Here is a 22,908-nt window from a genome sequence, read left to right on the forward strand (position 1 = left end):
CAGCTGCCACTGCTCTCAACTTCTCTGCTCCTTTCTGTGCCCCCTGCTGTACCCCCAGTTGTGCTCATGTCCCTCCTACCATCCCCAAAAAGCTATTTTTAACCTGGATCAGTTCCCTGATCAGTCACTGCTCAACTCCGCAAACACTGGCGACAGCTTGCGGGAGTGAACCAGGGAGGAAAGAGCAGGAAAACAGGTGTCTCTGGCAGCACCACCAAAAGATGCTCTCCTGGAGCCCCAGCCCAGAAGTGTCTTCCCCTTCTTTCACACCAACCTACAAACCTCCCAGGTGAATGGAATATGCTTGTTGTATCTCAGACCATGAGGTTTTTCTTTTTTTTTCTTTTCTCTACGCTGCCTTAAGAAAGTTTTTAATTGCAGTATTTTGTGTGTTGGTGTCATATTAGGTTTAACAAGCTAATCCCTCTCTTACTTGTGCAGTTATCACCTAATATTTCAAGGCAACAACAGGACATTATTCAGAAATACATTTGATCATCTTAAAAAGATATAGCCAAGGGGAAACAGTCTTACATGACAGGCTATAAATCAACATGTTAGACAAGTAATTTTAAACCTCAGGAGGAAGAAAAAATATTCTCACTTTATCAAGCCAATAAAAACCCTGTAACACTGACTCAGAAGATATTGGACCTATTCCATAACAACTATATGTCTTAGGAAAATACAATATTTTGAACTCTGATGTCTGAACTTGATTAGACTGAAAAAAAAGAGAGTGAGGAGAGTGGAGCAGAGAACATGACTCCCCTCATCTTTCCTCCACAGTAAGTCTGAGGAGGAAGCTTGAGAAGGCTCAAGCAGATAAAGAAACCACTCCCTTGATCAAGTTGCCCAGTGTCTACACATTTGTTTATTAGTTCCCAGTAATCCTGGCAGTGGATCAATGCTCCTCACCTCGCTCCTTCAAGCCTTTACTCAAACTTTTAGGAGACTGTTGTTTTCCAATGTTCCAAACCCATGTCACTCGACAGGAGAACAAGTGGCAATTTTTTTCAGTCTTCATTACCATTTCAGTTGCATGAACAATATTCAGAGACAGCAATGTTTCTTCTGAGATCTTTAAGGGTGCAAAATATTAAGAAACCAATGAGACACAAGTAATCGCTTGCCTGCCTTGAGAAAACATATTCTTAAAAGTGAGGTCTGCAGCAAGATAATGCTGGACAAAATTCTTCTCAAACATTCCAGACGCAGAACGAAACCTGGCCTATGCTTTGACGGGTTAACACTAGCAGTAACAAGCACAATGCTACATGGCATGGAAATGAGGCTTCATAATACAGAGTCCCAGAAACTAAGACTCCGCAACATGCAGTAGTGCACTGGTAAATGTCTCAGTTTCTGGATGAAGTAAAAAAAAAAAATATAGTTTCTACGCACCTGCTCGACAAAGCTGCCAAATATAAGGATATGTGTCTGGTTAGGCAATCAAGTTCCCAGTTCCTAAATTTCCTCCATGAAAATTGGGTGGAGACAGTACTCCTACTGGTTTCTAACCTGTATGCATGTTGCCAAGTACTGTTAAACAGATGTCATTGCATCACACCGCACTGCAGGTTCAGGAGATCTGTGTTCATACTTTTTGAGCATGCCAGACCCAAACAAAGCTAAGCCTCCATGGTAATGATACATGGAGACAATCTCTGTATTTTGATGATCGAGTTCACGTGACACCAGTAAACTCCTGAGAGATCGTCTTGAGGTAACTTCTAGAGCTCTATAGAAACATTCTTTCCTCACTTCTACTGTGCGTGCATCTTACTTGGGCTCCTATCTGTGTGCATACTGCCTTAGATGATGCTGAGAGATGCAGCATTACAGATGCAAAGATTCCTGAACAGCAGTGCTCAAGAAGACGCTTTGCTTCCAAGGTCAACATTCACTTCCTGTAACAAGCATTGCAACTCTTTATTCCTTTTCTCCAAGGCATCCATCAGCTCTTAAAACTGTCGACATTATGACTAATTATTTTTAACCAAGCTTTGCAGTATCTGCCACCACCTTCAGAGACTCACCACAGAGACCAATGATAACCAAGCTTAGAAGTGTGTGTATATATATACACGTATAGAAGTACATATGAAAACCTGAACTTAGGCAATTCTTTTCCACAACTGAAATTTGTAGGATATATGTTCCAGAACATGCAATATCTGAGATGTTGGAACTATCTGAAGTACTGCCATGCAAAGAAAACAGTAATGTAATTACAGTAGTTCCATACGCAGCCCATTACTTGAATGACTATAATGATTCTTGTATATCAATTTTAATAGCCAGTTTTCAACTCTCAGCTCGTCTCTGCAAAGGGTAGAGCTAAGAATCTAGAGTAGAAGTACCATAACCTGTAATAATCTGACAGTCTACATGTTAAATACCAAATGACCTTTCAATGACTATTACAATGCTCCCAGTCTAAGCAATCTGTCTGCCAAGCAACTTCTGCATTCTTTCTAACCTGAAGCCCATGGGCTGGGACATCCCACCAGTTGACTACTTATTTACTCCTGCTCTGAACACTTACCCACATTTTCAATACAACTTCAAGTTCTCCTATCGAAGAACATTAAGTAAGCAGACAGCAAGAATGTCAGAGATATCTATGCGAACAATAAAACCACTAAATATCATTATCCTTTTATCTTTTCTGTGCTGCAACCTTCCTACATCCATACCCTAGGAACACCAATTCAGGTTGTAATGTCTTCTGGGTAGACACCTCATTTTTCGCAATGATGTCGCACCACACAGCTTTACTGCAATGCCAATGGAGCAGTGGCTTTGTATCTGATAATTGCTGTAATGGAGCACAGCAAATTTGAAACTCAAGGTGAACAGTAAAACTCTTGTTAGCAATTTGCACTGGTAACACGGTCCATACCACACCAAGCTTTTCCCGATTTCTAACACAGGTCACAGACCAAAGATCCTGTTCTGCCAAGAAAGGTACCATCATGTTTTCTTATAACATCGTTGCAAATGCTTAGAAAACTCTGTGAGCACCAACATCATAATTTAGAGAAGAAAGAAGGAAAATACCAGGTACGCTTCAGATTACAGAAATATCTTTACTGGTTATTAATTATCACATATAGCTGGGTTTAACCACCCATGTAATCTGAAATCCATGCTACTGATATTAAATGGATTTGAACAGGCTAAAATCTGTGCCAAAACCTAACTCTATGTAAATGGACTTAGCATGTGTGTACTGGTGGAACAGGACTTTTTTACTACTCAAAATAAGCAGCAAAGCTCTGGCCTGATGAAACCAATAGGAATTTTACTGCTGATTTCAATAAGGACAGAATTTCAGCCCAAGAATCTTCATCTTCCGGCATGGTCAGCTGCGGATACAGTCCCAGTCTAGATGCATGCACAGTCGATCTACAATCCCAAACACATCTCATCCCAGCTTTCTCATCTCACCACACTCTGCACAGCAGCAGTCAGAAAACAGAGCCAAGTTCTACGAGAACTCAGATTGCGCAGGCTCTTCACATTTTGTCTTCTGACCTAAGCATCCAAGGGACCCTCTGTTCTTGCAGGTGGGGTCTGAGGAAGGAGAACCCTGTTACTCAGTAGCTGATGAAATGAAAAGGCCTCCCCACCCCCAGCACTTCCTGCAATGCTCCATACACTAAAGTCATATACCACTACAAGCTGGATCGCAGCTCAGTGCATTCCACTGCACTTTGTCACGCTTCCCTGACCGATACTATGCCAAAAATTACTAGCTTTAACAGTTCTCTGGTGAATAAAAGACCTTTTGCAACTCTGAAACAGAGCTGAGTTTTTAATTCATGTTAAATCTGCTTTTCTGTTCTGAAGGAACATTTTTAATGCTGCCTGTAATTCCCCTTCTGTGCTTTTTTCTTACTTCTGTGGTGACTTTTGTGAAGATAAAGGGAAAATTCAATCTGACTAGTTTTTAAAAGCCTTGAAGAGACTGCTAAAATGTGCCTGAAGGAAGTAAAAATATGAACTGGCAAAATGCAAAGATGAAAAAGATCCATATCATGTTCATATAAATCTAGAAATAAATGGCAATGGATCAGCAGATTCACAAGACAGCTACCATAGAGAACAAAATCCAAAGTACAGCTGGACTATCTAAACAAGCATAGAGCAACATTATCCAAGATTTGCACATTTACTATTTATTTACTCAGTACCCAACTGAGCACAATCTCGTGGAATAATACAGCTGCTCCTCCAAACACCCCTTCTACTCAGGTACTCTACATACTTGCAGTTACCGAGTATGCCCTAAGAAACCTTCCTTTGTAATCTTGTATTCAAAACCCATGCCTACAATTACCAAAAGAACATGATTATGTGAAAACTGTAAAACTAACGTAAGTACTTAGTGAAGCGCTAAGTGAAGCGCTCGTTATATCAATGCTTGGCTCCCTTCCGTAGCAGAATACCACCAGCATGTTACATGTGCACCCAAAAAAGGATCCCTCTTCTCTCCAAGCCAGTTAGCTTTGCTCAGCACATCAAGAACTGTTGCTGGTTCCAGCCCATTTTTGGAGCAGAGGGTTTCACTATCCAACCCCATCTCCAGACTGACCTGGAAATATGCCTGCCCTGATTGCTACTTGTGTATGAAAATAATAAAGCTATTTTTACATGAAAAGCAAATCCTTTTTTCCTCCCAAAAGCAAGAACAGTCATTGCAACAAGCATAGAAGCCAGGCGCTTAGCATAGAGGAGGGTGTTACCTACAAGTACCAGAAGAAATTAAGCCTTGTGAGCAGAGCATGTGGGCATGATGAGGGGTTAAACATTACTTTAGACAGCAAGCACATACACACGAAAAAAAACACTGAAAAGAGGAAAGTGGGGAGGAGGAAAGCAAGGCAACCTGAAGCTTTTAAATTCAATAGGCTGGGACGGTGGGGAAGACGCCTTTCCTCCTCTGCAGTGCCTGCCAGCTAGAGCACGCAGCAGTTGCTCACTGTTGGGGGCACTGCTGGGAACCCCACACTGCTTTCCCTGGTGTGCATGGAGCTGCTCTGGCTCAGGCTGTTGTTTCTTCCACACTGCTGAATAAAAGGACTTTCCTAACGCCCAAGCACAAGCCCCTGCAGAACACACACTGGCTTCAGTCACGCAAGCAGCTTGGGGGCTGAGATCCCAAAACAGCACTTCAGTGTGCATGCTTTTCATCCTCAAAAACTATATCAAATGTTCACGGCAGATATTTCATTAGCACTCATGTTCCTCCACTTAAAAGAACCAGTTTGCTACTAATGGCTGAACTCAGCACCACCAGCTCCGTGATCTGATTGCCCTCCTCCCAGGTAAATGCCGAACATCATCCTCACCGCTCACGCATCCAGTTCCTGCTTTTTAGCAGGGGCTTCATCCTTGTTCTGCTTCCCATTTGCCCTCATGATTGTCAGTTATCACTTTCCTGTCAAAGCTTAAACTTCAGCAGTAATACCTCCTCTACCCATTAGATGCCACGATCTGAGAGTCAAAAAATAAAGAGAGGGAGGAGTGGGGAGGTAAAAATTAGTTCCACTGAGCCTATTCCCAGACTGGGAAACCACAAAACTACTCTGTGAAAGTGGCAAAACAAACCAGATTTGTGGTCTAGTGGCAGGGTTTTCCCCAGATTCATGGACTCAAAACTTTGTGTGCAAGGAGGGTTGAAGGTGCCCTCCTAGTTAGACTCAAGGTTTTATCTAGTGCTGGGCAGTGGTCCTATCTCAAAGTAATAGAAAAGAGGAAGAGAAGGAAGTTTTATGCATAGCTGAAAACTAAGAGAACTGGCCTCCCTGACATGCTGTGCTAATGCTACAGTTGCTGTTGTTCAGCCCATGCAGGGCAGGGCAATGACTGAGTTCAAACTCCAGTCCACGTTGCAAAACTTGGGAGCACAAATCCTCCTCCACGAGGCAAGAGGAGGAAAGCGGCTCTTTGCAAAAAAAAACATGGACTCCTGTTAAACACGAAGCGCTCCTATTTGCCCAAAATAGCATTCTGGAGATGCTGAATACATAGCAGGACATCCTGACCTTCCCAGGAATCTGGGAGAAGGCAGCTCTACCTCTAACACCGGAGCTCTGCCACAGACTGTGCTGCAGCTCAGGCTCTCCTCTGCCTCCTGAGCAGAGGTGTTCCAGGCTCAGGAGGCAACACCTTCTCCCTGGCAGTAAATCTGCACACACATTTCTGCATAAGTGTAGAGCAGGGCCTGCAACAGCAAGTTCTCAACCTCCAGCAGTTTCTAGCACTTACGAACCACAGGGAAGTTCCTGGGAAAGTGGAACTGATTTCTTACAGAAGGTTTTATAGCACCAAAGTAGTACTGAAAAATACTTTTTCTAGGTTACTTTTATGTGGCTAGAAAGCCTGAAGGTTCACTTCTTGGTAAACAGAGATGGGGTGCGGGTGGAGGCACACCAACGCAAATGAAAATTCTTGTGGCTTGCTTTTGAATTTTCTGGCACTTCCCAGTGAGGTCCTTCTTTGTAGTATGGGGAGCTGGCTTGCCACGTGCTCTAGCAGAGACTGATGACTTTTGCCCGCTTGTAAACCCCTTCTAGGCTCCAGGTCTTCAGTTTGCACTGTTGAGCACCACACCATCTTCTCTCCACCATTTGCCTGACTGCAACACCACATGTGTTTCACAGGTTCTTTGTAACATACCTTCAAGAAAGCACTCAGTGAACCTAGTGCTTGCATTAGAGAACATAGTTAAAAAGATTTTCAGAAAGGTGCACGAGATGATCACAAGAAGGAGATGGAAATGAGTTTCCAGCATCGCAAATGCTGGAGCACTTGGAAGAGAAGTGGAATTCCACCCTGCTCCAGCACACAGCCAGCTGGTCCCTACCGTGTCTGGCAGCACACAGTACACAGGCAATCAGGGGATCATCTGAATGCACATCGAGATCCTATGTGGGACAATCAGAAAAAACAGGCTCCAGCAATGTGGAATGCATGTCTCCAGACATAATTACTCAGCACTCATTTGGAGTGAGAACAAAAAGAGCCTAATGTGGAAGAGATTTGTCTTGATTCAAAAATCTGTCATACAGCCACAACTTTTTAATTGGGACAGCCAGATATATTTTCTGTTTTGGTAAACCAGGATGACCTGCACATATTAATATTTCCAAGGTTCCAGTTACACTGATTAAATTCGATTTTATGCACCTTTATCAGGCTGACATCTGGCAGGAAGGTGGAATGAACACAGTGACTGTGGCAAAGCTGGAAGAAAAGCACAAATGGGACAGGTGGCTAGTTTAAGCACAGACTATAGAGTCCTGACACTGAATGGAAGAAAAGATGCAGAAATTAAAATATATGGGGTGTGCTGTCAAAGTCACATTAGAGTTGCATCTATAATTCTTTAGCATGTCACATCAAATCTAAAAAAAGAAGGTTGAAGTTTGTAAAAGAGTTCTTAATAGGTTGCAATTATTACAAATAATTAATTAATTTAGGGTATTCAGAGGCACATGGAGAAAAGCATGTAGGAGGTGTTGAATATTAGTCATTCAAACCAATGGAGCAGAAAAAACAATGCAATAGGACAACTGGTAAAGGAAGGTATAGGCTTGAATAGCCTTGAAGATATTTAGGAGTGCATATGGTGAGAGAATAAAACAAACAGAGACGGAAGCTGCTGAGCAGCAATGATGATCTCCAAGTCTGTGCTGACATTTTCTTCTGTTTTGAAATAACGCACATCCAACAGATTCATAAATGGTGGATAAAATCCAAACCTAACCATATAAAGACTTATGCAGGAACAATTTTACACTACTAGTTGTCCTGCTGAAGTCAATCCAGAACTATATTATCACCTAGTATCAGCAGTCTTCTTTCGAGCATTTTATGTATATGAGGAATAATACACTGCATCTTTGCATGCTTCAGCTGAAACGAGTAATTTACGAATCATGCATTAGAGTAACAAAGAATATAGAAAACAGTTGCAAAACACTTGGCTACTGAAGCAATCTACATTTAAATCTCAACATTCTTCCATTTACATTGTTTATATTTCTCTAAATGCATAGTAGACAATACATATTGCAGTAACAGTATCACATATGCACGCATACACTGATAACAATTAAAGACAAAGCAGCACAGAACATAGTTATTTTCATGGACTGTCCCTGCCACAGCTGTTACCTGATTAACGAGGTTACAGGTACACAGCATTCTTTGGCTTAGCCTTCCAAAAACTAACTGACCTAGAAATAATTCTTTTTTTAAGGTATTTTCACATCCTCTCCTGTTCTCTCCATCCTTTGCCTACCTGGGGAAATATTTTTAATTGCTTGGATTCAGTTAAAATGAAGAGTGCAAGTTTCTCATCAGGAAAAAATATATCTCTTGCACTGCAGGGAAGCAGAACACAGCCTCAAACATTACAATCTTGTTTACTTAGACTGAAAAAGAAATCTTCAGTGCAGTACCATGTATCATGCATTAGAGTATCATGCATTAGAGTAACAAAGAATATAGAAAACAGTCGCAAACAGCTGGTACCAAGCAAATGCTGGAGTTGCCATAATACATATATGCACCCATGCATCTCTTGGGTGAAACTTAATTTCTACATGTCAATTTGACGTGAGAAGTTTCTCGTGAACTGCCAGTGATGGTCCAGATCGTAGGACAAGGCTGTTAGAACAAAACCAGTTCTGCTGTGCTGCAACCAGAGGTGGGCGACCCCATCAAGATGAGAGCTGACAGAACCACCTCAGCAGAAGCCACATGGTATCAGAGAAGACACATCAGCTGACAAGTAACATGAAGTTGAAAATATTCCAGCAGCAACAGTATTTTGGGTGACCAGCAGCAGATGTGTAGAGCAGGCAGACAGCATGAGGTTGACTGATTGACTTTCACCAGGCTTTTAAAATTAAAATTAATTTTATAATTAAGCATCTTCTGAAGATGGCAAATTGCGATCCTTCTCAAGTCTGAACAGTAAGAGCCTACTGCTGCTGTGGTAGGATAACACCAAAGACCACAATGGCACAGCAACTTCAGCCTTTTTTTTTGTAATCAGAGGCATTTTTAGTTTGGTTTTTTTTTTCCCCAAAAAATAAAGGGAATGATGAAAACCTAGAAGGACGGACCACCATTTTCCACTCAAAGTATCAGCTCCAAGCAACCTAAAAAAATGCCAGATCTAAACTACAATTATGTTAGGAACATAAGCAGAAAGTGAAAAAAGCAGAATGTATTTCACATGCTGTACATATGACTTCCGTAAGGACAAGGCTCAAATCAACACAAACATCTGTAGCTTTCAGCAAGCAGACAGGGCGTCTGTCCCTCCTTGAATTTACTAGTGGGAACTGTGTTTGTTCCAGCATACTTGATTGTAAAATATGTACTCTCAAGTAGCTATATCCATAGTGAGGCAGTTTGCAATCCCACAAGAATTCTTTCTTAAGTCAAATAAAGGAAAATAAAGGAAAACCTGGGCCTGCCCAGCTGTTCATTAAGAGAGATTAAAAAAAGAACAAACACCAAAATAAAACCACAAAGAGGCAATGGTGTGGAATTAATGGACATACCCAACAACTGAGAAAAACAACAGCTGCCATCAAGAAAACTTGACTTGAAGGTCTCTCTCATGTCTCCCCTCGGCTATTTTAGATAGCATTGCATACATGCATTTGCAAGTCACAGAGACAGCCAGTACCCAAGGAAAATATATACTGAAGACTGATTTATGGTAGGTTGAGGGATATAGGGACAACACACATGGGACATGGACATTATACAGGAGTCACCACCACCACAAGCAGCTGCTGAGCAGGACTTGAACGCTGTGCCCAAGGAAGCACCAACAAGCCGCTGTTTGCTCAAGAGTGACGTGATCAAGCTCACAACCAAAACTAAATTCTGCTGCATTTTGTAGCACATAACCACTCACCTTCAGAGCAACAGCAGTGTAACCTTCAGACCCTACCTCCTGGGCATGACCATGTTGGTCACTGCTCCTCCTTCCAACAGTGATCTGCTAAGAATTCAGCCAGTATCTTTAATATTTCCAGAAAAGAGACACACAGTTGTAATACTATTGTGCTTTCAGAAAATGCAGTCACAGTAACTTCATTCTGTCCTTGGGCAAATATGACAATATTTGACAATGAAATTTAATAAATAAAATGGAAAAAAAAGTAGTTTAGTTCCCTTCAGTTTATCAGATTATATTATGCAACTGAATGCCTGGCTACATTCTTGTAATTTAAATTTCTATAATCTCATGTAAGTGGTGACAATATTAGTATTTCTACGGGTGCAGATTAAATTCCCCATTTTTTTTTTCTTCCTGTTAACTTAGTTCCCGTTCTGCTGATCAACTAATTTCAAAATGTCTGCAAAATAATTTTTCCTGTGGGTACAGAATGAAAAAAAAGTGAGGAAAAAGGACTGCCATTTGAAGTTACTCCAAAAATTCAGTCATGCATTTATGGCACATACCTGCGTATCACGAGAAGCAGTCATGTACTTTTATTTGCATTCTACTGATACTCAATTAGCAGCTTTAACATAAGCTTTCAATTAGTTTAGCAACTATCAGAAAAGGATTCCTAGGTTGAATTAAATGAATTCCAAATACACATCTTGGGTTACCTCTAAGGTCTGTAGCATGCAAAAGCCTTACATCCAGTTGTATGGAAAACTCTCTAGTTGACAAGCATCATTCTTTTGGTTTTTTTTGAGAAAGGAAAAAAAAAACAACTACAAACACAACCAAAAAATACCCCACCCCACCCCCCATGCAGAGATGCTATTTTTCAGCCTCAGCATAAAGATCACATTGGTTCCTCTCAGATACAAGCTGAGAAGAACAGCAGAGATTTAGGCTGAGAGCAACAAAAAAAAAGCAAAAGGAACAGTTACACCCTACTACTATTGTGATATCAACTTCCTGTTATAATAATGGCAATCTTTACTTTTGGTCACAAGGGCTTTTTTATTCAGAGACTGAAGGTAATGCTTATGCAGAATTTTTAGTGGCTGTGATGAAGCCATTTCCTTTTTTTATTTAAAAAAATGCATACCTCAACCTTCTCCTGGCAATTAAATTTTAATAAATACAATTTAAGTATCCAGCCCAAGTTAATCCTGCACCCTGTTAGAGCAATATATAAATTTAGACTTTTATATTAACTTCCAAGCTTCTAGAATGATTATCTGACATGAGGAATAGGGAAGCATTAGTTTAACATAACTCAAGAGTCACACTTATCTGCAGTTGAAGTCTGGTATCTGATTCCTATTCTGTCATTTCAAACTTAATCCTACTACCAAGTTGCAATTTACTCTACAGTTTCCCTAAGAAGAAAGCAGACTAACAAGAGTGAAGGGCAGAGTTTAAACTATACTGCAGTCTTGTTCAGTGCCATATTACTGCCCAGCTGCCAAGACACCACATCTTGTCATGTGAAGGAGCACGTGCAGTCACCTACTACTGCCAACGAGTATTTCCACCACCGCAAAAATGCAAGGGAAAAGACAAAATTATTTTTTTCTCTTCTGTAGGACAAAAGCATACTCTAAGCCACGCTCACACAAAATAAAGCCAAGAGCACCTTCCCAAATATACTGCAGGAACTGCGACTGTGTCACGACACAGAGGATTTAAGTATATTCACTAAGACGGTGTCATGAAGAAGTGACAGTAGCAAAGGAAGACTGGAGACAAAAGAAATAGGCTAGAGGAGAGGTGTCAGCAGGTATCAGCTCAAGAGCAATGCTCGCCTCTTGCTTTCAGCCCCTGGAAAGCTATGACTGACTTTTTCTGAAGCAGCTAAAAACTGAAATTACTAACTTCCAGTGTATTGGTGGGAAAACACATTCACTTACATGCCTTGATGGAATAACACTGGATGACTTCTCAGAAATAAGAAAAAGGTTGAAACCAAAAAGGGAGGTTAGAAAGAAAAGACTACAGAAAAAGGTTATGAAACAAGCTCTGAACACATCTAGCAAAGAGAAGACAGAGTGAACAACTTACCTTCAAATGAGGGAGGCAAACAACACACAAGAGACTGTTGGCCTGAATTATCAAATCTACTTCAGTTGCTAAAATAAAATCCTTCTCCTGCATTCAGCAGTGAGTGCCCTCATTTGAAGGCCTCTTTTTCTTGTAACCCAAGAATACTTATTTGCTTCTGACCTACAACATAGCTTGTAATGACTCTTGCCACCTTTAACATATGTCCCATAGAATAACCTAGGCAATCTTGTAACACCTCATTCTTCAGTCATTTTTCATTAACAAAACAATCTGGACTCAAAATACCCAGATGACTACGGTGCTCATCATGGAGGTTTTGGTAAATAGCTGGGCAAGCACAACTCTTAACACAGGTAAAGTTTACCCAAGCTGAAGACTAAATTTTGTTACAGGACAGGCCAATGTTATGAAATTAATTCCCCCATTTGCTCAGGGCTATTACAAGATTTGCTGCCTTTCACCTTCAAGGCAAGCTGTCTTTTTTTAGACTTGTCCTCTTAAAAAATACTTCACAACAGATATTCTACTACAAGCAAAACTCCAGCCGTGCATTGTCTGTTACCAAAACAAAACTTTGCTTTGTATCTGCTTCCTCTCATCGCTTCAACTCCAACAACAGGATGAAAAGTCATACTTGCTCAGTAACACACTGCTAGATGGCACATGGATTATATATGAACAAGCATGACCTAAAACCCTGTACAGAAAAGAACAGAATACTAATTCCACACGCAAAACCTAAAAAGGACTTTCTGCCCAAGCTCTATTTGGCATAGCAGAATTTCTCTCACCTAAAGAAGTCCAAATAATTGCTCAAATTGAGATAAATACTATATGCTTCATTCTCAGTGTCTCCCAAAATCAAGTGGTAGCTCCCAAATCAGGGTAGAATCTTTGCCAAAAGGGTTAAATAAAAAGGATGTAATCCATGGTGAAGAGATCAAAAGAATCTGGAATGCAAGGAGGAGATTTACAAACAAAAAACACCAACCCCCAAACCACCCCACTTCTACAAAATTAATTGCATTAACTCAGTGTAACACAGATGTCAAGATGGCCAGCTTGAGATTCTTAGACACTTTACAGTACCCACAAACACCATTCCAGTTCCTTGAAAGACACTATAATTAGTGTCCAAAGGACAAATCTTCCCCTTCAGAATGTTCTTGATATTGGCACAGGTGGGGTGTACATGTCTTATTACCGAGATATTTATAAAAGCCTCTGGAAAAAATGAAGCATAAGGACTTCCCACTTCAAATGTTCACATAGTTATTCAGTATATAGTACATGATGCACGTTACTGGAGGCACACAGCATGTAAAAAATCCAAAAACATCATTTTTTCTTAAAAACAGATGCCCAAACAAACCACGTCTAGAAGTCTTCACCTAGAAAAGGCACCCTTGCCCAAGGAAAAGAAGTTTGCTTGCAGGGGAGGGAAAAAAAAAAAAGTGACAAGTGTGTAATGTTCCATAGTTCATCTAGAACTGCTTGCTGCCCACTCTACATTACAATGTCAGTGGCTGTTTATGCTCTAAGGAAGTACAGTAACTACAGTACAGCCCATTCAGGTTGCTGGAATGTCACTGATCATATGCTCAATTGCATCTATTCATTAGAAAAGTTCAATCCACAACAGCAGCTGCATTTACCACCACACCCCAAAAGCCATCCAGTTGCCCCAGGTGATTCCAGTGGTTTACCAGCCCACAGAACAGACGCTCCATGCTCTTGTCCCTCTGCAGTGACTGCAAGTTACACTTCCAAGCCCAAGAAGTTTTATTTCCTGAAGAACACTGTATTAGCAGTGCTTTTGGCTTCAAGCTTTTGCAACAAAAAAGGTCTGGCCTTTTGCAGTCATGTTCTACAAGTTTCAAAAGAATATATGCTTCAATAATTATTTTTGATTGAGACTTGCTAAATAATTACTGTTGAAACGATGACTTAACCAAGCAACAGACAAGTTACTCCATTTGTTTGAGAAGAGCTAGGACTAGTTATGTGTGTAATTTTGTTTTGTATCTCTGAAAAAAAAAAAACCAAACAAACCAACAGTGTGTAATCCTGGTTTCTTTCAGGTCAACAGCAAAGACCCTATTAAGATTTGGGGGCCAGATTTCACTGCAAGATCATAAGCTACACAATGGCTGAAAAGAAATCTTTGTGAAAGAACATGGGTCATTTAAAAGGACACTGGAAACTTATGAATCAATTAAAAAAAAAGCTTTCACATGTAACACCTATGATGACTGTAACTGAAAGACACAAGAATTTTATATTTCCTTCACTGCATTTCATATACTTAAGTTTACCAACCAAGCTTATAATCAATTTCCTGTCTGTGTGGGTCTTTCATAGAGCAAGAATAAAGTAATAAAATGTTATGATGTTTCCTTTTTATTTAATTAAACCAATTTCAATTTCATCTTAATACTTAGGGTCACTTAGGCAGAACAGGAAGCTACAAACCCCACCCTTATGTTACCTAAGAGGCAACATCTCTTGGTAGTATGTAAAATGGTTGTTGTTAAAAATCTAACTATGCTGCAGATATACTAGATAAGTGGAACTAGTAAGAGTAGTAAATAGAAGTATCCTTGCTCCAGCCTCTAAAATGTATGCTCCTTCCTTCTTGTCACTGCTCCCCTTTAGCCTTCCAAAGATTCTTACTCTGGCCCAATAAACAGACTGAAGACAAATCCCAATCCTTGCGTGGTGTCCACCAGAACAGATTACCCACAAGGTGAGGATTACTTTCCAGTGCTCCATCTGGAACACCAAAAAGCATCAGCCCAAATATAACTTGAAAATGGAGTTCACATAAGATCAAACTGAATAATGTTATAGCCATCCATTCATTCTTCACAACTTAGTAGAATGCCCATGATTAGAGCGTCTTATGACAAAGAGCCAAATTCAGGACACTTGCAGCCATTAACCAGCTCATTAGTGCACCATGAAGCAGGATCAGGAGGTGTGAGATCTTGTACTCTGCAGGCTCGCTGTAGGGAAAGGCTCAAGTAGACCATTAGCTAGTCACAGGCTGAAATCCTTAACCTCTAACATTTGCTCCTGGCATTTGAGACAGGGGAGGGGGGGCTTCAATGCCCATTTACCAACCTCACACCAGTATTGGGTCCAGAGGTAAATAAAACCATCCTGAAAGAAACTGAAGCTGACTTCTCTTCTCTGTTAAATCAGAGATCTGTTAGCTGCCTACAGGACTACAGAAGATGGCCATGCAGTAGGCATTTAAAGGCTTCAATTCACACGCAGGGACAGGGTAGCTTGGGATGGCTGAATTACTACACATCATGGTCTGAAACAGTTTAGCATTTGATTCAAAACAACACAGGTAACAGGAGGAAAGGAAGAACCTAGAGGTAGTAATCAAGTCTGTCCCCCTACACCATGCCATCCCCAGGGCCAGATACCATTCACACCATCTCAAGAAGCTCCATTCATTCACAGCCATCCAGGACAGCCAACCTTCACATGGTCTGCACCCACATTAGGAAACCCAGCATTTTTAGCCACAAGGCTCCAGTTTTGGAACCCCTATCTGGACTCTAGCCAAATGTGACCCTGCTTATGCTCAGGTTTGAACACCAAACACACCTAAGGGATAGGCCCAATAATGCTGTCTCCAGGCAACAAGTCACAGCAAGGGAGAACTCTAATGTGAAGATGGAAGAATCATGGACAGTGAGGGGAAAAAAACAAAACAAAACCAACAACAAAACCAAAACAAAACAAAAAAACCCCACCCACCAACTAAAAATGTGCATCCAAATTTAAGCAGGTAGCAAAAATCTCCACATCAGAGTCAGAACTGGGCTCATTCTCCGTGCTCTATAAGAAGCAATATGATTTTATGAATGTTGAAGTCAAAATAGCTAAGATATTAAAAGCTTTACATATATAGTGCATTACACTGCCTTTACCAAGACATTTAACAGGTGGTCAGGTATTCCTGTTTTATACATTGGCTTAACATTTCTGGGCTGTAGTGTGCTCAAAGTACTTTCCAACTAAATTTCAGTCCAACAAGCCTGATCTGTGTGTGAACTTATTTGTCCATGTAACCTACCAAATGTGCATTTCCAATCCAGAATCCAGCTGTGCTCATTTAACCTTGGCTCATATGCACAGGGAGTGTTCTCATCCTAAACAGCTAGGGAAATTTAGAGGGCAGAGTTCTAAAAAATGCTGTTTTCATGGCACGCATAAGATCAGAGAAAATCCTTGGTTTCTCCATTTAAATAATTCAGTACAGCATCTTGGTTCACTGGACTAGGAAGTATTTAGCTGTACTACAGAACTTCTCACTGGACCTGCAATCTGCTCTAGCTCTGATTATCTCACTTAGCATAAACTCTTTGGAATAGAAACAGCACTAAATAACATCTCTATAGCTCCGGAGAAAAGCAGACTGTTTATAATGCCTGATGTTAGTTTTGTTATACAGTTTCAGAATATGGTCTAGGAGAGCCAAGAGACTCACACTCTGCCATGAGTGAATGGAAGTTAACTTCTGAAATCAAAGAAATGCCACTGAAAGCACTTTGATTTTAAATCTCTCCAATCTATATCAAGGACTATAAATGGAAATGTTGCCGCTTGTCAACAACTACCATTCACTCACACAGGAACTAAGTTATTTCTACAACAATCAGAATCTGAACCCAGAACAGCACTGCATCTCTAAAAAATAAAATTTTGAACAATTCCTGGATGGAGGTGAAAGTCAATATCAGCACTGGAAGCACACGCAAGATGAATGCGGCTCAACACAAAAAGACCATGTTCTGCACCAGGTGAATGATCTTTGAATTAAGAATACGTTCTAGTGTCAGTCTTGGAATGACAAAAGCAAACATCTCTGTGCCAAGCCCCTTAGCTGAGACAGGGCTAGCACCTCTTGACAGAAGCAGAGGGGGTGAGGAGGAAAAGGTGTGCACCCAACTACTGCTGCCTGCTGAACATCCAGCCAGTTCCACCTGCTTCTGGCAAACAGCAAGTGAGCTTCTTCAAAGGCCATACACTGCCTCTGTCATTTCTTGTAGTTGCTTCTGACAGTGAACTGAGCTTAGTTTGCTAGACAAAATTCTACCCTATTACCCATAGCTAAGGATTGTTCCAGTAGTGAGGGGGGAAAAAAAAAAAAAGACAAACTACCCTGTTCGACCTTGTACATCAACTGGAGAAATCATAGGAGAATCCTAGAGGTCACCATGACTGTCTTTAACATCAATTAACCCCATACTAAGCACATCTCTCAATAGCAAGTCCACCTACTCTGCTAGTCATACAGCAACATGACTGCCAGAAGAATTGGTGCATTATGTCAACCAGCATGCTTGAAAACTTCCATCAAAATCCTTTCCTCAGTCCGGAGTATAAACTCGTTTTGAAGGCAGTGACAATCCCCCTTCCAAATTCATACATACCTGATCACAACCTGCATTCACCAGTTCCTGGAGCATCTGCCTATTTACTTCAACAGCTGCTGGAGTACTCGACTCATTAGCAAAAGGCAGCAAAGAATACCTAATTTCTCGCAGAGCTTTCTGATACGGTCCAAACTTAGGTGTCTGTCTCATCTGCTGCTGCCTTGCAGCATCCTTCCCTATTAAAATTTTAGGGTCCAGAGAAGTTTCACTGCCTGGTCCAATAGGTAGTCCCTGACCTGAAGATTTGGATGGTTGCTTTAAACCTTCTCGAATCTCTTGTAACCTTTGTCTGCTGTTTCCAGAATATGTTGTAGCAGGAAAAGTCTTTGGCCTCATTGTTAATCCAGTTTTCTCTGAGCATAAATACAGCTTTATTCTTAGTTTTTTCAAAGATTATTTCAAAAAAGTGTCGCTTGATGGTATCAATTTCTTGTAAACATAATCCTTCAAAGAGAAAAAGAAAAGGCAAAATTCTCAAGAAACTTCTGCCGACGTTTTACTTCAGCTCACGATCTTCATGTTTCCTACAGAAAATGAAAATCCTTGGAATCATCATTTTGCAGAATGACAGTGTCTGAAACAAAAGAAAATAGAAAGTACATGCAATTAGGTTGATACTGTAAATGCCTCTGAAGGGACAGCATGACAGTTAATCCAGTGAAAGTGAATCGGTTTAATCTATTAAGCTGTCACAGCTGGATTCCCTTTAATGATTTCCACTTTATCTGTTTTCAAGAATAGGATTCCAAAAGGCTTTCTCAACATAATAAATAATCCATTTTTCTTTAAAGTTTCTTTTTCAAAATAAAATAAAACCCTTAAGAACTACAATGTTTAAGAATTTTACAGTACCTAACTGCAGCAAGTTTCCCACCCAATTGCATAACCAAATCCTGGACAAGCCTATCCTATTTCATAATTAGGGAAGAGTATGCTCATGAAATGTTTTTCCCCCACTTAAGATTTTGTTTGTTTTACACTAGCTGAGCTCAGTTTCAGAAGTTTATGAAAAAGATTTATAATGGAAATATTGATGACTCTAACCATAGCAACTTCTAGTATTTCAATAACAAAGCAAATAACAGAAAGACAAGATATTTTGCCTTTCCACATGAATATCTTAGCAAAGCCTGAAGGTAAGAATTCTCCCCAGAACTGGATGGAAGCGGGAAAAAGAGAAGAGGGGGCGTGTGTGTATATTTCATTAGTTGTGCCTTATAGGGAAGAAAGGGAAAAGAGGGGTAGATGGAGCTACTCAGTAACAGCAGAAGAAGCAGAACCAGCTCAGTCAGCATCCCAACACAGAAAAAAGACAAGACAGCATTATGTACCTCTTCTGACATGCAGCAGAGAGCAACTATGCATCACAGCTCAGCTACTGTGCAACTTGCGATCTCCTTGCAGCATGAAGTTATAAGAATCCTACCTTAATGAAGTCTTCATAGCATCACCGTAATAGAAACATTTGGAAGGGGATTAAAAAGATAGCTTAATCAGAAATGTCATCTCACTATTGATGCTGTTTACACAAGGTTGCTCTGCTGCTGGTACTAGCACTTGCAAAGTGACTACTGAATGGTAAGACACTTTGTTGGGAAGGTTTGAATTTTGTTCAGTTGTTTTCAAATCTCCAGTACAGAAGATGGTAACACACTGTATGCTCCTCTCGGTCACTCAGAAGTTTTGTTTTGTTTTTTTTTTTTGAAAGGCACTTCACTTCTGATCATAGCACATTCACCACTGGATTTTCCCCAGAAAGTATTGTTCTTTATTTTCACATGCTCGAACTTAAAACTCGGCTCATTGCAACAACTCTTCCTGTGATAGCTATAGTATTTCCCAACAAAACAACCATTTCCATGCATTTACCATCACTCCTAACTACGAAGCAAACGGCTTACTATTGTGAAGGCCAAGAGAATCTGGACACATTCACCTCTGAAGCCCATCACTACCTCCTCATTAGTACAGACTCCAAGACCTCCTCTACAACCAAGGACTGAAATGCAACAGTGCAGTCAGACTCCAGCCTCTTTCATGACGGGTCACCAGTGTGAAATGCAGGAGCCTAGATTAATCACTTGAGATACAGTCTACATGTTCTGTTCTTACAACACATGCCATATACTCCTCTAATGGGAAATTTCTGTACAGTCTAACATTAGTCCAGATCTAGGTCTTAGCTGAAAGGCAGTAGAGCTCTACACTGAAAGCTCTAGGATCAAGCTACTTGAGAACACACAATGAAGGCCACCCCTGTCGACATCTTTTGCTAAGATTTAAATGCTCAGTTGACTAAAAGACACCAATAATGTATTCGGGGTCTTGAGCTCCTCCACTCAGTACTCTATAAGGGTACCCTGCAACCTTAAGTCATGCAGGACTAAGAGTGATGTAAATGCCCACATGCACATTGGACAGGGTTTGTCACTTGTTCTAAGGGAAGCGTAAAGCTGTTCACCCAGATTTTGATATTTCCACAAACAAAAAAATCAGCCATTAGTCAATAACAGATCAAGTTTTCATTGTTCTCAATGAAGACAAAAGCAACTGGAAGAATCCCAAGAACAGAATTTTGTCTACTTAGAATATAGCAAAAGATAATACATAGCCTTGTTAAAAAACCCAACCAACCAAACAATAGTATTGCAGCCGTTTTAGGATTATATCATAACTAGCTAGTGCTTAAAAGATACAGAGCAATTAATTGGTCTAGAACTGCCTTTCTTTTCCTGACAGCAGCAGGCACCATATGGCTGCATTTAGGAATCTGGACTGTTCTTCCTTTTCAGTCCTTGTGCCAATCCTCAGGCCTGGGACGCTCTGGAAAACCTTGCAAACCCACCACCACCACCTTTTTGCAGCAAAGGACTGCTTTCCCACTTACACACATGCTTCACATAAAGAACTTTATTGACCTTTAGCCTAAGCTCGAGTCTAATAATGCTAGGTCAAGCCAGCTGGCAACTTCCTCAGCTTACATTTACAATAGTGCTAAACCAGAAAGAAACGTTGATCATTTAGACAGTATGAATGAGAACAACAACAGTAAGTACTGGAGCTAACTGCAAACGTGTTTCATATTTTGCAGAAGGGTTTTTTAACTGAACATGTAAGATAAGCCAAGAAATCAGAACATTAAATATTACAGATGATTTACAAAGACAAACAAGCTGTCTGCTGTTTAAAATCTTCCTGTGATTTACCTTTTTAGCAAAAAATAAAAGGGTTGTATGCTTTAAAAGATCTGTAGCATGTCTAAGGATTTCTGACTGTACATCTCGATTTGGATAACTACAAATCCCTCTAATCTGCACCTTGCCTACAGCATAAATGTATCAATAGCCTTCCAGCCATCATATGAAGTGATTCTTCACTATTATTTTTGAGCTTCATGCCATCCTGACTAAACAATCCTAAGGTTTCTTTTTTTTTTTTTTTTTCAAAAATGTTATATGTTCTGTACTAATTAGAAGCTTGTCCATTATCCTGAAGATATATTATTTCATATAAACACAGCGTTACTTTAATTGCATCACGTTAGGACAATCTGAATAACTGATTATATTTCTTCATTTCAGAAGTACCAATAGCTGCTCTGGCAGAAAACAACCAACCACACTGAAATTATATGCTGATGTCTGTCATCCCAGCAGCACTAGCTATTCACTCTACTGTTCCTTCATGCACCAACAGGCTGCATGTGCTAGTGGCTCTGTGGAGCTAGGACACAGGCAAGAAACTAAAGCTCAGCTGTGTTTCAAGAGCTAAGTCCCAAATCCCGAGCTGGCGAGCTGTTTCCCCATCTATAACTGCACAGGCCCTGTAGTGAGCTGAACTAGCGATCACTGCAGAATGAAGACAAAGTTTTAAGGAACTGCCTTCCCTCTCTCAATTTACAAGTGTTACTTTGGGTTTTTTAGATCACAAATTCACAGAAGCAGGGACCATCATCCACTTTGTACTGGACGGCTAAGATCGTTGGAGGGGGATAGTGTTTCAGTAATTTAATTGTTATACAAACCTTACTCCCCTTTGTAAGTGGGCACACGGTGAAAGTGAAAAGAACCGAAGTGAGGATTTTCCCCCAAATCATTCCTCCTCTCCTCCCTCCTGCTAACAAAACTGTCCAAAAGTAACTCTGTGCCCGCATCCCACTGCCAACCCTAAGCACTGGCCCAGTCCAGCGCTGTGGGAACAGCTCACCTTCCCCATCCACAGCAGACGAGCAGTAATTGACCGCAGAGCCTGGACACTCCAAATAAGCTTTTTTTTTTTTTTTCGTCATTTGCGAGAGTGCCTTTGCCGGGGAAGGGGGTATTTCAACACGCACACCACTCACGAGGCAGGAGAGAGGGTGGCGAAGTGCTGAATTTTGGCAGTGACCTTCAGCTGACTGGGAAAAGCAGGGCCCCCGCCGCAGCCGGACGGGACCTGGCGGGCTCTGGATACCCCCGCTGGGCTCCCCGCGGCCCTGGCTTCTAGGGACACCTCCCCGACGGGGTCCGGCCCAGGCCCGTCGCCTCCAACGCCCCGCGCCGTCCAGGAGCACCCCCGGGGAACGCGGCCGCCCCAACGCCTCTCCAAGCCCCAAGTCTTTCGCAGGCAGAAAGCTCCCAAAATAAACTCCGGCCATTTACCAGCAGCTCCGGCCTGCTGGGGCACCCCGCGGAGCCGGTCCCCACGGCGGGGCGGGGGGGTGGCCGGGCAGTCCGGCCTGGGGCAGAGGCCTTAGGCGGGCGAGACCCCTCCGCCAGGGGTGGGCTGTCACACGGGTGTCCGGAAAATGTCGGAGGGTGCGGGCAGGGCGCCGAGGCTGCCCCCGGGAGGGGGACACGCACACCGGACGCTCACCCCCGATTCACGCACCGACCCGCCTTCGCGCTCCCCCTCCCCACCCCCCACTTCTCCACACGACTTTCCCCTCAGGACGCAGCAGCTGGGGGGGGACAGCGCTCGCACCCGGGATTGAGAGGAAACCGCGCCCCCCCCAAGCCCCCCATCTCTCACCTCCTCGGGGCTCCCAGCGCCGTCGCTCGCCTACCGGGGGCGGCCGTCACGGAACGGCTCAGCGGCGGCGGCGACCCCGACGGCGCGGGTCGGTCTCCATCTTCCCCCTCGGCCGTCCCGGGCGCCGAGTGCGGGGCGCAGTCGGGACATTCGCTACATTGTTGGCATTCCATTCGCGTCACGTGACCCGCGGCGCCCGCGTCATTCCACTCCCCCCCGCCCCTCCCGGCGCATACCAGCGGGGGGAGGGGCTTCCAGGGCGGCAGGGCGGGAAGGGCCGTTACGGGTTGTGGCGCCCCGAGGGGACTGAAGGCTACTCTCCGCCCTCCGGTCCCGTCGGGGTGCCCTTCCCTAGGTTTACAGGCAGCTTGTGACACTCTTTCCCCTCACAGAAAACCA

At 42.1% G+C, this 22,908-nt stretch overlaps 1 protein-coding gene across 1 annotated transcript in view; it reads right to left on the minus strand.

Moving 5' to 3' along the window:
* LATS2 (large tumor suppressor kinase 2) overlaps positions 1–22,707 on the minus strand; it is a 51,342-nt gene extending 28,635 nt beyond the window's left edge. The window contains exons 1-2 of the mRNA XM_075083362.1: positions 22,510–22,707; positions 17,497–18,073 (exon numbers count right to left, since the gene is read on the minus strand). Coding sequence (XP_074939463.1) covers positions 17,497–17,835 — 339 coding nt within the window. The 5' untranslated portion in view covers positions 17,836–18,073; positions 22,510–22,707. The remainder of the gene's footprint in view (positions 1–17,496; positions 18,074–22,509) is intronic.
* Positions 22,708–22,908: the final 201 nt, after the last annotated feature.

This window comes from Phalacrocorax aristotelis, chromosome 1 (assembly GCF_949628215.1).
Source record: "Phalacrocorax aristotelis chromosome 1, bGulAri2.1, whole genome shotgun sequence".
NCBI lineage: Eukaryota > Metazoa > Chordata > Aves > Suliformes > Phalacrocoracidae > Phalacrocorax > Phalacrocorax aristotelis.